General features: G+C 42.5%; 1 protein-coding gene across 1 annotated transcript; it reads left to right on the forward strand.

Moving 5' to 3' along the window:
* Positions 1 to 3,305: 3,305 nt before the first annotated feature.
* On the forward strand, positions 3,306 to 14,720 carry ubc12 (NEDD8-conjugating enzyme Ubc12). Its single transcript, NM_001173918.1, is given in 6 exon segments — positions 3,306 to 3,560; positions 5,287 to 5,381; positions 5,685 to 5,723; positions 11,187 to 11,290; positions 11,417 to 11,480; positions 13,034 to 14,720. Coding segments are annotated over 6 exon segments (558 nt in total). The 5' UTR covers positions 3,306 to 3,445; the 3' UTR covers positions 13,175 to 14,720.
* Positions 14,721 to 14,891: the final 171 nt, after the last annotated feature.

Genomic DNA, 14,891 nt, shown 5'->3' on the forward strand with positions numbered 1-14,891 from the left:
ATAACCTTTGCATTCTTAGGTACAGGGACAATGATGGCCATCTTGAAGCATGTGGGGACAACAGACTGGGATAGGGAGAGATTGAATATATCTGTAAACACACCGGCCAGCTGGTCTGCACATGCTCTGAGGACACGGCTAGGGATATCTGGGCCGGCAGCCTTGTGAGGGTTAACACACTTAAATGTCTTACTCACGTTGGCCACGGAGAAGGAGAGCCCACAGTTTTGATAGCGGGCCGCGTCGGTGTCACTGTATTATCCTCAATGCGAGCGAAGGTGTTCAGCCTGTCTGGAAGCAAGACGTCGGTGTCTGCGGCGTGACTGGTTTTCCTTTTATAATCCATGATTGTCTGTAGACCCTGCCATATACGTATCGTGTCTGAGTCGTTGAACTGGGACTCAACTACACCGACGTTTAGCCTGCTTGACTGCTTTGCGGGCGGAATAACTACACTGTTTGTATTCTTCCATATTCCCAGTCTTCTTGCCTTCTAACCTTTTGTCCAGGAAGGTATCTAAAGGGGATTGAATTTGTTGTTGCCTAATGTTTTTTTGGTAGGTTTCTACACTACTTTCCTTAGTTATTTCTTAATATTGTGCAGTTCCTTTGGCTCATCATGATTGAGTATTGCTCTGTTCAGGTAGACTGTGATTTTGCTGTGATTTGATAGGGGTGTTAGTCGGCTGACTGAACGCTCTGAGAGATTCAGAGAGTTAAGTGATAAAGTAATCTACAGCACTACTGCCAAGGGATGTGCTGTAGGTGTACCTACCATAGGAGTCTCCTCGAAGCCTAACATTGACTATGTACAGACCCAGCATACGACCAAGCTGCAGGAGTTGGGACCCATTTTGTTGGTTGTTTTGTCATAGTTGTGTCTAGGGGGGCATATTTGGGAGGGAATACTGTCACCTCTAGGTAGGTGTTTGTCCCCCTGTGGGCTGAGAGTGTCAGGTTCTTGTCCAGTTCTGGCATTTAGGTCGCCACAGACTAGTACATGTCCCTGGGCCTGGAAATGGTTGATCTCTCCCTCTAGGATGGAGAAGCTGTCATCGTTAATGTATGGGGATTCTATTGGTGGGATATAGGTAGCACACATGAGGACATTTCTCTGTTGAGATCATTTCCTTATTACATTTCTAGCCAGATGTAAAATGTTCCTGTTTTGACTAATTTAAGAGTGGGTTAGGTCTGCTCTATAACAAATGAGCATAACACCCTGAGTCTCTTCTCTGTTTCACACCTGGTAGTTCGGTGGATGGGACTACCAGCTCTCTGTAACTTAGAGGGCAACCAGTGAGTCTGTCTCCTCTATACCATGTTTCTTGTAGGATGACAATGTCTGGGCACTGCGTTCATCCACCTCTGGCCTGCTCGCCTCCCTACCTCTGAGGAAGCACAGTTCCCGCTCAGCCCAGTCAAAACTGTTCGCTGCTCTGGCACCCCAATGGTGGAACAAGCTCCCTCACGACGCCTGGACAGCGGAGTCAATCACCACCTTCCGGAGACACCTGAAACCCCACCGCTTTAAGGAATACCTGGGATAGGATAAAGTAATCCTTCTAACCCCCCCTTAAAAGATTTAGATGCACTATTGTAAAGTGGTTGTTCCACTGGATATTATAAGGTGAATGCACCAATTTGTAAGTCGCTCTGGATAAGAGCGTCTGCTAAATGACTTAAATGTAAATGTAAATGTCTGTGTTTCCAATTTCTTTGATGAAGTCTGGGTTCCTTCTCTTTATTATTTTTGATTTATTTAACCTTTATTTAACTAGGCAAGTCAGTTAAGAACAAATTCTTATTTAAAATGATGGCCTAACCCGGACGACGCTGGGCCAATTGTGCGCCGCCCTATGGGACTCCCAATCACGGCCGGTTGTGATACAGCCTGGAATCAAACCAGTGTCTGTAGTGATGCTTCAAGCACTGGGATACAGTACCTTAGACCGCTGCGCCACTCGGGAGAAGTGGGAACACACACACACACACACACACACACACACACACACACACACACACACACACACACACACACACACACACACACACACACACACACACACACACACACACACACACACACACACACACACACACACACACACACACATCAGTTATAGAGCCCCACAGTCGAGGTGTCATAATACCCATAAAACCTAGCGGTAACAGGGAAATGGTTCCAATTGATTTTCCACCATTTCTTTTTTCCACAGGGAATTTTATAAACACTTAATAAGGGCTGTGTTTCGTGTAAGCTTACCCTGGCATGATATTTTGATTAGCATGTAAATCTCTGTCGGACAAGGTGACTTAACAATATTTTTGTCTCTATTACTCAGATAAAAAAATGCTAATTAATATCAAAGTAGACATCATGCAAGACTACAAATCCCTGCATGCTCCTGCATGTCATCGCTTGCTGACACCTTTGGTAACAGGTATTGTGTCAGCTTAAAACGTGCACAAGACAGTTAACAGAATTGTCAATTTAAAGAAATGTAGCCAATTTATTCATTGCTAAATTTAGCTAACATTAGATAGTTAATCCAGAGATTCTTACATTTGCATTGAGTTGGCAGCCTCGTCCAGATCATCATGGCATTTGTAGTTCTTTAATAGTTACAATATCAGCTAATTAGCATTTCATTTTTTGGCTGGTAAATACAGGCAAATATATTTATAAGTCTCCTTGTCCTAAAGTGAATTACAGTTATCAAAATGTCACTCCAGGGTAAGCCTACACGAAACACAGCCCTTGTTTCCCCTATGGGAAAAATGAATGGTGGAAAAGTTATTATGACTCATACTATGGTACTCTATACTGAGCTAGTAATAATTAAATGTGGGATTTATAAAAATAATTTTCCAAGCATTTTGTTCTTGCCTGAGAGACAAAATACTGTCTGGTGTGGTGCTGCAAATACATATGTGCATTATTATTTTGTGTAAGCTATGTACAACACTGATTTAACATTGTACATCTGAATCAAATAGTTTCTGTTTTGCTTTGTCCTTGTATACTTCAGGGTGCTGTTCCGCAACCAGAAAATATGAACATGTGCATGAACATGTGCAGTCTCTAACCCTCCAATATGAGTGTAAGTTAAATAAAGCTTATGAATATGAATAGCCCAACTAGGCAATATCCTATGATTTCATATCAACAAAAACAAACTGGTCCAGTTTGTGTACCTCCACTGTTCTTTCTGAACTCCCCCCTTCCTTCACTCGCTACCTTGGCATCGTAACGTTACTGTCTCACGCAGCAGTGCTACTGAGCTAGGCTATCAGCTTGTCTTCCGATATTGTAGCTGAGACGCACCGGCTCCAACAATATTACGGTGCTGTACTGAGTCATAACTCTCACCATAAATTTAAGACAAGGAGCTGTTTCTAATTGAAGGACCTGAAATATAGATCTTCAATAAACTAATTGAAGATGATTAAGCTCTTTTCTCTGAAGCAGCAGAAGAAAGACGAGGAATCTGCTGGAGGAAACAGAACAGGAGCCGGGGGTAAAAAAGCAAGCGCGGCCCAGCTTCGAATACAGAAAGGTAGGCTAACTGGCTTCTTTCAAATCAGATGGTTTATTTTTAAACCATGGAGATGTTTCTTTAATTAACGTGTCTGTCCACATGGTTAATAAAGAAAGACAACTAAAACGAGGGTGTTTTGCCATAGGAGGCTGAGCTAGCTAGTTGGCTAACTAGTTAGCTAGCCATCTGGCTAACGTCAGCTAGCTATTATGAAAACAAAACTCAAACGTCGCAGCCAGAAGATGGTGAAGCCAGGGAGTCAACTCATATTTACAGCGCTTCTTGTTAGTTAGCACCCTTATTAGTTAGTTAATTTGCCCTGTTAGTTAAGTGACTTAGATAGCTAGCTAACTTACTGTATAACGTTATTTGTTCAGTAGTTAGCCAAGTTATCAATGTTTCAATTTAGATGTGCCACTAAGCAGTTTGTGCAAAAGAGAAAACACAAGCTACCAGTAGCTATGCCTATTAAACAGATGAAGTTAGTTAGCTTGCTACTTCTGTCTGATGCTAACTAGCTCAAAAACGTGGATGTAGTTGTTCATTATTCAACAAAGTATCACAAATGTGTATCCACTGTTGTGGATATCACTATTGATGTTATTGAGTAACGTAAAAGTAACCGTTGATTTTCATTAGTCAGCAACTTATACATTGCTAGTTAGCTGTACTGACTTGAAGTAGCTATCACTAGCCAGGATGTTTGCCACGCTTACCTAGGTTACAGACAGTTTCTGGCCAGTGTGCTGGATTTCACTGTTTGTCACAAAGTAACTGTGTACGACATGTAGATAGGCTATTTAATGTTATCAATACATGTGAGACATTTTAAACATGTCATACTTTTCTTGACAGAACACGTGACAAGACTGACTGGGCAAGAAATATGAATATTGTTTTAGAATCTCAGCCTTATAAAGTAGTTACAGAATTGTTAAGCCAGGTCTTTAGCTAATAACATTGATTCAAAGTGTATGTGACATTTCCAGCTATCCAAAATGAGGAAATGCTGTGAAAAAACAAATGCACCATGTTTTGAAAAGCCCCCCACAACCATGTAAACAAATGTTTTCCCCAGATACTTGGATAAAGAAATTCAAACCACCCCTGTGATGAGTGTGGTGGTTTTGTTCCAATGGCTCAGTTGTTTGGTTCATGAACCTTGTAACACCACGGACCCCATATAAGATATCCAGTTGGCTTTTGACTCAAGCCATGATTTTGAAAGACTAAGCTAATCTCCATTTCATAGTGGATGAAGGCCGCCTAAAACCAACGGAACCTATATGCCTAAAGAATGTTGTTTAGCTTTTAGGCTAGAGGACCACAACATAGTCACAAATTGGTTTTCCTCCATTTGAAGTGAACTGACTCTGTTCGCATATTAAACTTGTAGAAAAAGATCAGAGTTGTTATTCAAAGCAGAATATAGAAAATACTGCGGGGCAACAATTACAGTTTGAAAGACCTCAGAGTGAGAGGGAAAATACCACCACAGGTGTGGGATCACCCCAGCACTTCAGAAGGAATCATTGGACTGTGTTCATTGGACTGCGCTGCTTAGGTGCCTTCTTCAATACCATTTACACGCCACTTTTTGTCCTTTAAAACAACAACAACAAAAAAGCGGATAACAAGACTTTAGTTTTCATATTTCTGCCAGGCAGGTTTCATGCATGCAACTGAAGGGAAATCGATGCAAACGACTGCTGTTCATTGAGACATATACATTTTCCCCTCGCAGACATCAATGAGCTGAACCTCCCAAAGACGTGCGAGATCGTCTTCCCCGACCAAGATGATCTGCTCAACTTCAAACTCATCATCTCACCAGACGAGGTCTTCACTCTTTCCTGAAACAATCTGTAGCTACTTGTCAGAGAGAATCCTCCATATGTCATATGTGTTTATTAAACATTTAACTATTGTACTCAAACTTGTACAGTTGCAACTAATGAATGGGTTCTAATGCTAATGTGGTGGCTTATCAACTAATATCCAAAGATAAATACTTTGTACACAATGTATTATTTAGCACTGTACATTCACATCATGTTATGCCAACCCACCAAACAGGCTATGAGCAGCATTCATAGAAACCCTTATGTAAACACATTCTCAGGTTATTTTCTCTCTTTTTAGGGCTTTTACAAAGGGGGAAAGTTTGTCTTCAGCTTTAAGGTAAGGGGGCTTAATGTGGGTGGACAGATATCGGGATGACATGAGTCACTACACCCTTGCTTTACTGTCACACACAACTGTTGTTAATGGCATTACACCTGCTTGATAGCTATTGTTTTGTGATGTTTTTAGGGTCACAATTTGGTATCCAACGTTTTTAATGTCAGTTTTGAATGGTTAAAGGCCCAGTGCAGTCAGAAACGTGATTTCCTTGTGTTTTATATATAAACTCAGCAAAAAAAGAAACTTTCCTTTGTCTTTCAAAGAAAATTCATAAAAATCCAAATAACTTCACAGATCTTCATTGTAAATGGTTTTAACACTGTTTCCCATGCTTGTTCAATGAACCATGATCAATTAATGAACATGCACCTGTGGAACGGTCGTTAAGACCCTAACAGTTTAAACGGTAGGCAATTAAGGTCACAGTTATGAAAACTTAGGACACCAAAGAGGCTTTTCTACTGACTGAAAAACACCGAAAGAAAGATGCCCAGGGTCCCTGATCATCTGTGTGAACGTGCCTTAGGCATGCTGCAAGGAGGCATGACGACTGCAGATGTGGCTAGGGCAATAAATTGCAATGTCCGTACTGTGAGACGCCTAAGACGGAGCTACAGGGAGACAGGACGCACAGCTGATCGTCCTCGCAGTGGCAGACCACATGTAACAACACCTGCACAGGATCGGTACAGCTGAACATCACACCTGCGGGACAGGTACAGGATGGCAACAACAAATACCTGAATTACAACAGGAACGCACAATCCCTCCATCAGTGCTCAGACTGTCCGCAATAGACTGGACTGAGGGCTTGTAGGCCTGTTGTAAGGCAGGTCCTCTCCAGACATCACCGGCACAAACCCACCGTCGCTGGACCAGACAGGACTGGCAAAAAGTTCTCTTCACTGACGAGTCGCGGTTCTGTCTCACCAGGGATGATGGTCGGATTTGCATTTATCGTCGAAGGAATGAGCGTTACACAGAGGCCTGTACTCTGGAGCGGGATCGAGTTGGAAGGTCCGTCATGGTCTGGGGCGGTGTGTCACAGCATCATCGGACTGAGCTTGTTGTCATTGCAGGCAATCTCAACGCTTTGCATTACAGGGAAGACATCCTCCTCCCTCATGTGGTACACTTCTTGCAGGCTCATCCTGCCATGATCCTCCAGCATGACAAATCCACCAGCCATACTGCTCGTTCTGTGCGTGATTTCCTGCAAGACAGGAATGTCAGTGTTCTGCCATGGCCAGCGAAGAGCCCGGATCTCAATCCCATTGAGCACGTCTGGGCCCTGTTGGAATGGAGGGTGAGGGCTAGGGCCATTACCCCCAGAAATGTCCAGGAACTTGCAGGTGCCTTGGTGGAAGAGTGGGGTAACATCTCAGCAAGAACTGGCAAATCTGGTGCAGTCCATGAGGAGGAGATGCACTGCAGTACTTAATGCAGCTGGTGGCCAGACCAGATACTGACTGTTACTTTTGATTTTGACCCTGCCTTTGTTCAGGGACACGTTATTCCATTTCTGTTAGTCACATGTCTGTGGAACTTGTTTGATTTATGTGTAAGTTTTTGAATCTTGTTATTTTCATACAAATATTTACACATGTTAAGTTTGCTGAAAATAAACACAGTTGACAGTGAGAGGACGTTTCTTTTTTTGCTGAGTTTATACTTGGTGGCCAGGTTTTATTAGGTACACCCATCTACTACTGGGTCGTACCCCCATTTGCCTGCAGAACAGCCTGAATTCTTTGTGGTATGGATTCTACAAGGTGTGGTGTTCAAACGTTGCTCAGTTGGTATCAAGGGACCTAATGTGTGCCAGGAAAACAGTTCCCACACCATTGCACCACCGCCACCAGCCTGTACCGTTGACACCAGGCAGGATGAGGCCTTGGACTCATGCAGCTTACGCCAAATCCTGACTCTGCCATCAGTATGACACAACAGGAACCTGGATTTGTCGGACCAGGTGATGTTTTTCCACTCCTCAATTGTCCAGTGGTGATCACGTGCCCACTGGAGGCGCTTCTTGTTTTTTTATAGCTGATAGGAGTGGAACCCGGTGTGGTCGTCTGCTGCAGTAGCCCATCCGTGACAAGGTCCGACGAGTTGTGAGTTCCGAGAAGACGTTCTGCACACCACTGTTGTACTGCGCCGTTGGTGGCCCGCCTGTTAGTTTGCACGATTCTTGCCATTCTCCTTTGACCTCCCTTCAACGAGCACTTTTCACCCACATGGCTGCCGCTGACTGGATGTTTTTTGTTTGTCTGCACCATTCTCGGTAAACCTTAGACACTATCGTGCGTGAAAGGCCAGCCATTTCTGAGATACTGGAACCGGCGCTCCTAGCACTTACGATCATACCACGCTCAGTCAATTAGGTCACTCTTAGCCCATTCTTACGCTCAATCAAACAGTAACAGAATGCCCCGATGCCTGTCTGCCTGCTTTATATAGCAGGCCACGTGACTCACTGTCTGTAGGAGCAAACCATTTTCATGAACGGGGTGGTGTGCCTAATAAATAGGCAACACTATGGTGATGGAATAATACTGTGAAAGCTATAATGCCCTTTTTAATGTAAGAGCTGATTTGAAAAGACAGCCTGAGTTTTGGCCTGCCTGGTGATATCACTAGGTGGACATTGGTTAATAGACTATTGAGAAAGGGATTTCCAAACCTTAATTCCAATAACGGCTAGTTTTTCATTTTCCCCTCTCCAATCAGAAGAGTCCTAGAATAATTCTTGCTTGAGAAACTGTTCTTTGCTAGGGAAGCTGTTTTGGCTTCTTGTTTACCATTTTAATTGAAAACAATCTCAGTAAGGTACTTATTTGTTACCCAGAAATTATTTTATATTGAGATAAAAATGGCTGCACTGGACCATTAACAAAAGTTGTGCTGCTGCATGTTTTTAGAATAAAGCTGTTCTCTTTTTGGTTTTTCTGATTCTAAATGCCTTAAAGAGATTCTCCAGTACTTGTGTATACTTTTTAGCCAGTAGTTCTGAAAAGTAGAGCTCACAGGAAAAAGTGACCTCTGAAAATTGTGCACTAAATCAAATACGCTGTTACAAAACATTAAGAGCACCTTTCTAATATTTAGTTGCACCTACCCCCCTCAATTTGTCGGGGCATGGACTCTACAAGGTGTCGAATGCGTTTCACAAGGATGCTGGCCCATGTTTACACCAATGCTTCCCACAATTGTGTGAAGTTGGCTGGATGTTCTTTGGGTGGTGGACCATTCTTGATACACACAGGAAACTGACTGAGCGTGAAAAACCCAGCAGTGTTGCAGTTCTTGGCACAAACCGGTGCACCTGGCACCCCGTTTAGAAAAGTATTCACATCCCTTGACTTTTTCCACATTTAGTTATGTTACAGAATTTTAAATGGATTACAGTGAGATTTTATTTGTCACTGGCCTACACACAATACCCCGTAATGTCAAAATGGAATTATGTTTTTTGAAATGATTTCAGCTTTTCATTTTTTATGAATTTGCAATGGCTAGAGTCAAGTATTCAACCCCTTTCTTATGGCAAGCGAGTTCAGGTGTAAAAAATGTGCTTAACAAGCCACAAGTTGTATGGACTGACAGTGTGCAATAATAGTGTTTTAATATGCTTTTTGAATGACTACCTCATCTCTGTACCCCACACATACAATTATCTGTAAGGTCACTCAGTCGAGCAGTGCATTTCAAACACAGATTCAACCTCAAAGACCAGGGAAGTTTTCCAGTGCCTCACAAAAAAGTGCACCTATTGGTAAATGGGTTAAAAAAATAATATTTGCAGACATTGAATATCCCTTTGAGCATGGTGAAGTTATTTATTACACTTCGGACGGTGTTTCAATACACCCAGTCATTACACTGATACAGCTGTCCTTGCTAACTCAGTTGCCGGAGAGGAAGGAAGCCACTCAGGGATTTCACGATGAGGCCAATGGTGACTTTAAAACAGTTGCTGAGTTTAAAAGCTGTGATAGAAAATTGTGGATGGATCAACAATATTGTAGTTACTCCACAATACTAATGTAATTGACAGTGTAAAGAAGGAAGTCCGTACATAATAACAAACATGCATCCTGTTTGCAACAAGGCACTAAAGTAATACTTAAAAATAAAAAAATGTGGCATAGCAAATAACTTTTTGTCCGGAATACGAAGTGTTATGTTTGGGGCCAATTCAATACAAGACATTACTGAGTACCACTCTAAAATATTCTCAAGCATAGTGGTGGCGGCATCATGTTTTGGGTATGCTTGTAATCATTAAGGACTAAGGAGTTTTTCAGGATAAAAAATAAAGGAATGGAGCTAAGCACAGGCAAAATCCTAGAGGAAAGTCTGGTTCAGTCTTCTTTCCACCAGACACTGGGAGATGAATTCACCTTACAGCAGGACAATAACCTAAAACACAAGTCCAAATCTACACTGGAGTTGCTTTACCATGAAGACCGTGAATGTTCCTGAGTGGCCGAATTACAGTTTTGACTTAATCTGCTTGAAAATCTATGACAAGACTTGAAAATGGTTGTCTAGCAATGACCAATTTTGACAGCGCTTTAAGAATTTAGAAAATAATAATGGATAAATATTATGCAAATCAGGTGTGCAAAGCTCTTAGACACAACTGTAATCACTTCCAGGTGATTCTAACATGTACTGACTCAGGGGTGTGAATACTTATGCACATTTTTTTTTTTTTTACTCTTCTGAATTCAGGCTGTAACACAACAAAATGTGCAATAAGTTGGGTATGAATACTTTCTGAAGGCAACTGTAAGTCTTTTCTTGCCCATTCAACCTCCAATGGCACACATACACAATCCATGTCTCAATTGTCTCTCGGCTTAAAAACCATTATTTTCCCTGTCTCCTCTCCTTCATCTACACTGATAGAAGTGGATTTAACAAGTGACATCAATAAGGGATCATAGCTTTTACATGGATTCACCTGGTCCGTCTAAGCCATGGAAAGAGCAGGTGTCCATAGTGTTTTGTACACTCAGGGTAAATGAAGATATTTGCACCACGTCATTGCTCTCTCTCTGGCTCGGCTGTGTGTGTATCTTGCTAGCTCTCACTTAAATGGCGAGGGCTGAAGTTCATTGGCTTGATCTCAAATTGCTAGGGGCTGGCTCACGTGGGGGGAAATGATAGAATACGGCTTCCAGAAAAACAGTCACTTTCAAACTAGGGATTTCGTGGCTAATTGAGGTAAGACAGTAATTCAGATCATAGATTATGCATGTATGAACTACACATTCAGGCCAAAGCGGGAGGTTTAAAAAATACTTAGTAGTCGCCAAAGTTCCCGACCATGTCTTTAACAATCTTGATGGTAAGCATGTTGTTAATAACACGGTTGTAAGTCGAAAGAAAGTGAGTGGATATAAGGTCAGAGATTATCCTCCTTTGACTTCTTGTGACTGCTCTGTTTTCCAGGTAGGACAGGGCTACCCTCATGACCCCCCGAAGGTCAAGTGTGAGACAATGGTGTACCACCCAAACATTGACCTGGAGGGCAATGTCTGCCTAAATATCTTGAGGTACACCACCTGCACTGTGGTCACTTTGTTTTCGTTGTCTCATTTGATAATTCAGAATGACTACAGAATTCCAAATTTTTACTATTATACTGAGCAGTGTCTTTTAACATTATGTTTCTCTTACAGAGAGGACTGGAAGCCTGTGTTGACCGTAAACTCCATCATATATGGACTACAGTATCTATTTCTAGTGAGTACAGGGATATTCTATTTCCAATTTTGCCTAGCCAAGTTTGATTACTCTTCCTTGTTCACCATGCTTAGAATCAGGAATGTAGCAGGATGTACAGAGACCCCTTGACTTTTTCCACATTGTTATGTCATAGCCTTATTCTAAAATGTATTAAATAGTTTTTTCCTCATCAATCTACACACAATACCCCTTAATGACAAAGCGAAAACAGGTTTTTAGACATTTTTGCAAATGTATTGAAAATACAAATACCTTATTTACACAAGTATTCAGACCCTTTGGTATGAGACAAGACATTGAGTTCAGGTGCATCCTGTTTCCATTGATCATCCTTGATGTTTCTACAATTTGATTGATTGGACATGATTTGGAAAGGTGCACACACCTGTGGATGTCGGAGCAAAAACCAAGCCATGAGGTCGAAGGAATTGTCTGTCAAGCTCTGAGACAGGATTGTGTCAAGGCACAAACTGAGCAATCGGGGGAGAAGGACCTTGGTCAGAACCTAATGGTCACTCTGACAGAGCTCCAGAGTTCCTCTGTGGAGATGGGAGAACCTTCCAGAAGGACAACCATCTCTGCAGCACTCCACCAATCAGGCCTTTATGGTAGAGTGCCCAGACTGAAGCCACTCAGTAAAAGGCACGTGAAAGCCTGCTTGGAGTTTTCCAAAAGGCACCTAAAGGACTCTCCGACCATGACAAACAAGATTGAACTCTTTGGCCTGAATGTCAAGCGTCACGTCTGGAGGAAACCTGACACCATCCCTATGTTGAAGCATGGTGGCAGCATCATGCTGTGGGGTTGTTTTTCAGCAATAGGGATTGGGAGACTAGTCAGGATCGAGGGAAAGATGAACGAAGTAAAGTACAGTGAGATCCTTGATGAAAATCTGCTCCAGAGCATTCAGAACCTGAGACTGGGGCGAAGGTTCACCTTCCAACAGGACAACAACGCTATGCACACAGCCAAGACAACTCAGGAGTGGCTTTGGGACAAGTCTCTGCATATCCTTGAGTGGCCCAGCCAGAGCCCGGACTTGATCCAGATCGAACATCTCTGGAGAGACCTGAAAATAGCTGTGCAGCGACGTTCCCCCGTCTAACCTGACAGATCTTGAGAGGATCTGCAGAGGGGAATGGGAGAAACTCCCCAAATACATGTGTGCCAAGCTTGTAGGGTCATACCCAATTAGACTCAAGGCTGTAATCGCTGCCAAAGGTGTCAACAAAGTACAGAGTTAATGGTCAGAATACTTATGTAAATGTGATATTTCCATATTTTTCTTTTAATATAAATTTGATTTTTTTTCTCCTCCAGAAACCTGTTTTTGCTTTGTCATTATGAGGTATTGTGTATAGATTGATGAAGGGGGGAAAAAACTATTTAACAATTTTCAAACAAGACTGTAACGTAGCAAAATGTGGATAAAGTCAAAGGGTCTGAATACTTTCCGAATGCACTGTATAAAGGCTATGACTTTCAGATTCTGAAAGATTGATCGACTGGTTGGAGCAGGCAAATAACCACGCCCTTCTACTCCTCCTCAGGAGCCAAATCCAGAGGACCCCTTGAACAAAGAGGCGGCGGAGGTCCTGCAGACGAACCGACGGCTCTTTGAGCAGAATGTCCAGCGGTCGCTGCGGGGGGGCTATGTTGGCGCCACGTATTTTGAGCGTTGTCTCAAATAGCTCCTTGCCCGTGTCGCTTTTCTTCCCCCCCCCAAGACGCATTACCGTTTACACACGCTGAGACACTGACTGATACACAAACTTGAGCGGTCGGGGAGGGAGGGGGTCGATGGAGCCGGAAGGGGAAAGTATTGGGGGGTGGGGTTCACTCGGGGGAAGGGAGGGGGTCCGAAGGTAAAGATGACAGGTTTGGATGGTCAGTGAATGTCGCTCAGAGAATCGGTATATTGCCACTACGCTGATGCCCACAGTTGTTATTTTGCGGAGATAGACATGCCAACTGATCCTCCCACTCGCGGACAAGGACAAAAACACACAACCGAGATACGCACTTAGACACCTCCCTTTTACTAAAGGATCGCGTTGTATGTTTTGAACACTATGCGAGACCTCTCGATTACGAGAGCTCTGAACCTGACGGATCGCACCCATGCTTGGTGGCGAAACTTATCATATATATATATATATATATATATATATATATATATATATATATATATATATACACACACACACGCCTCAACAACATGCCTACTGACACGCAAGGCATATGCTATCACATGCGCACACGTGTTTCAGACAGGTACCCATACCAACCCAGATGCATAATACAGGCCATAGACACACTGGCAGAGGACTGACGCAGACATAGATTGACAGGATCAGTAATGCAGGCAGGGCTGTTGTGGGATTGGGAGATCTTTTTAGTTTTGTTATGGTTTTCTGGGTGGGGTGGGCGTTAGATTTCATTGGGAGGGGGGGTGGAGGCTTACAATGTTACAATTCTATTGTGTATATTGAAATCCCAGCTGTTCACAATGACTGCAATATGAATTATGTTAAATAAAATATGAACTTGAATGATAATTATTGTAACATCTATACAAACTACAACTTATGTCAATGGGGCTTTATTGAATTTAAGGTTTATTTTATAACCGAACTCTACCCTGAGTTATACAGCCAATGTAATATTTAATTGTACTTTATGAATTCATCAAGATGCATTCAGTTTGGCTGTGTTCAGAAATGTTGAGGCCATAATGGGTTATTCCCATAAAACAGTGATACAGTTCACTCACAGGCCCATTTAACCAGTCAAGGCTCTGTTTATGGTTTTGTAATTTAATCATCTCAGGCTGCCAGTGGTGATTAAGCTCATTGAAATTAATTAACCCTTTCAAATGAACTATGCGTACTCACTTTAGTTGCTAGGATCCAACTGACAGGATCCTTTGAAAAATCTGAGATCAGCTGAACAAAGATGCATTGTTCATTGCCATGGACCGAGACAATGTAATGCAGGTTTATATAACGCTTGCCATTATAATTGAGCCATGGTGATACAGGGTGGCAGCGTAGCCTAGTGGTTAGAGCGTTGGACTAGTAACTGAAAGGTTGCAAGTTCAAATCCCCGAGCTGACAAGATACAAATCTGTTGTTCTGCCCCTGAACAAGGCAGTTAACCCATTGTTCCTAGGCTGTCATTGAAAATAAGAATTTGTTCTTAACTGGCTTGCCTAGTTAAATAAATGTTTAAAAAAAATACTTGCTCTTTTCGCATTTGTCAATGTTGGGAGTTTGGTGCATGATACGACTCATGAAATGCTGGGTTTGAGTTTGTGCCTGTACATAATGGCTGTCCAAGAGCAGGGATGAGGAAAAGGCTGTTCTTGTACTCCAGTACCCTCTTGTGGCTGGAATCAACAGCACCTTT

This window comes from Salmo salar, chromosome ssa06, assembly GCF_905237065.1.
Source record: "Salmo salar chromosome ssa06, Ssal_v3.1, whole genome shotgun sequence".
Classification (NCBI taxonomy): Eukaryota; Metazoa; Chordata; class Actinopteri; order Salmoniformes; family Salmonidae; genus Salmo; species Salmo salar.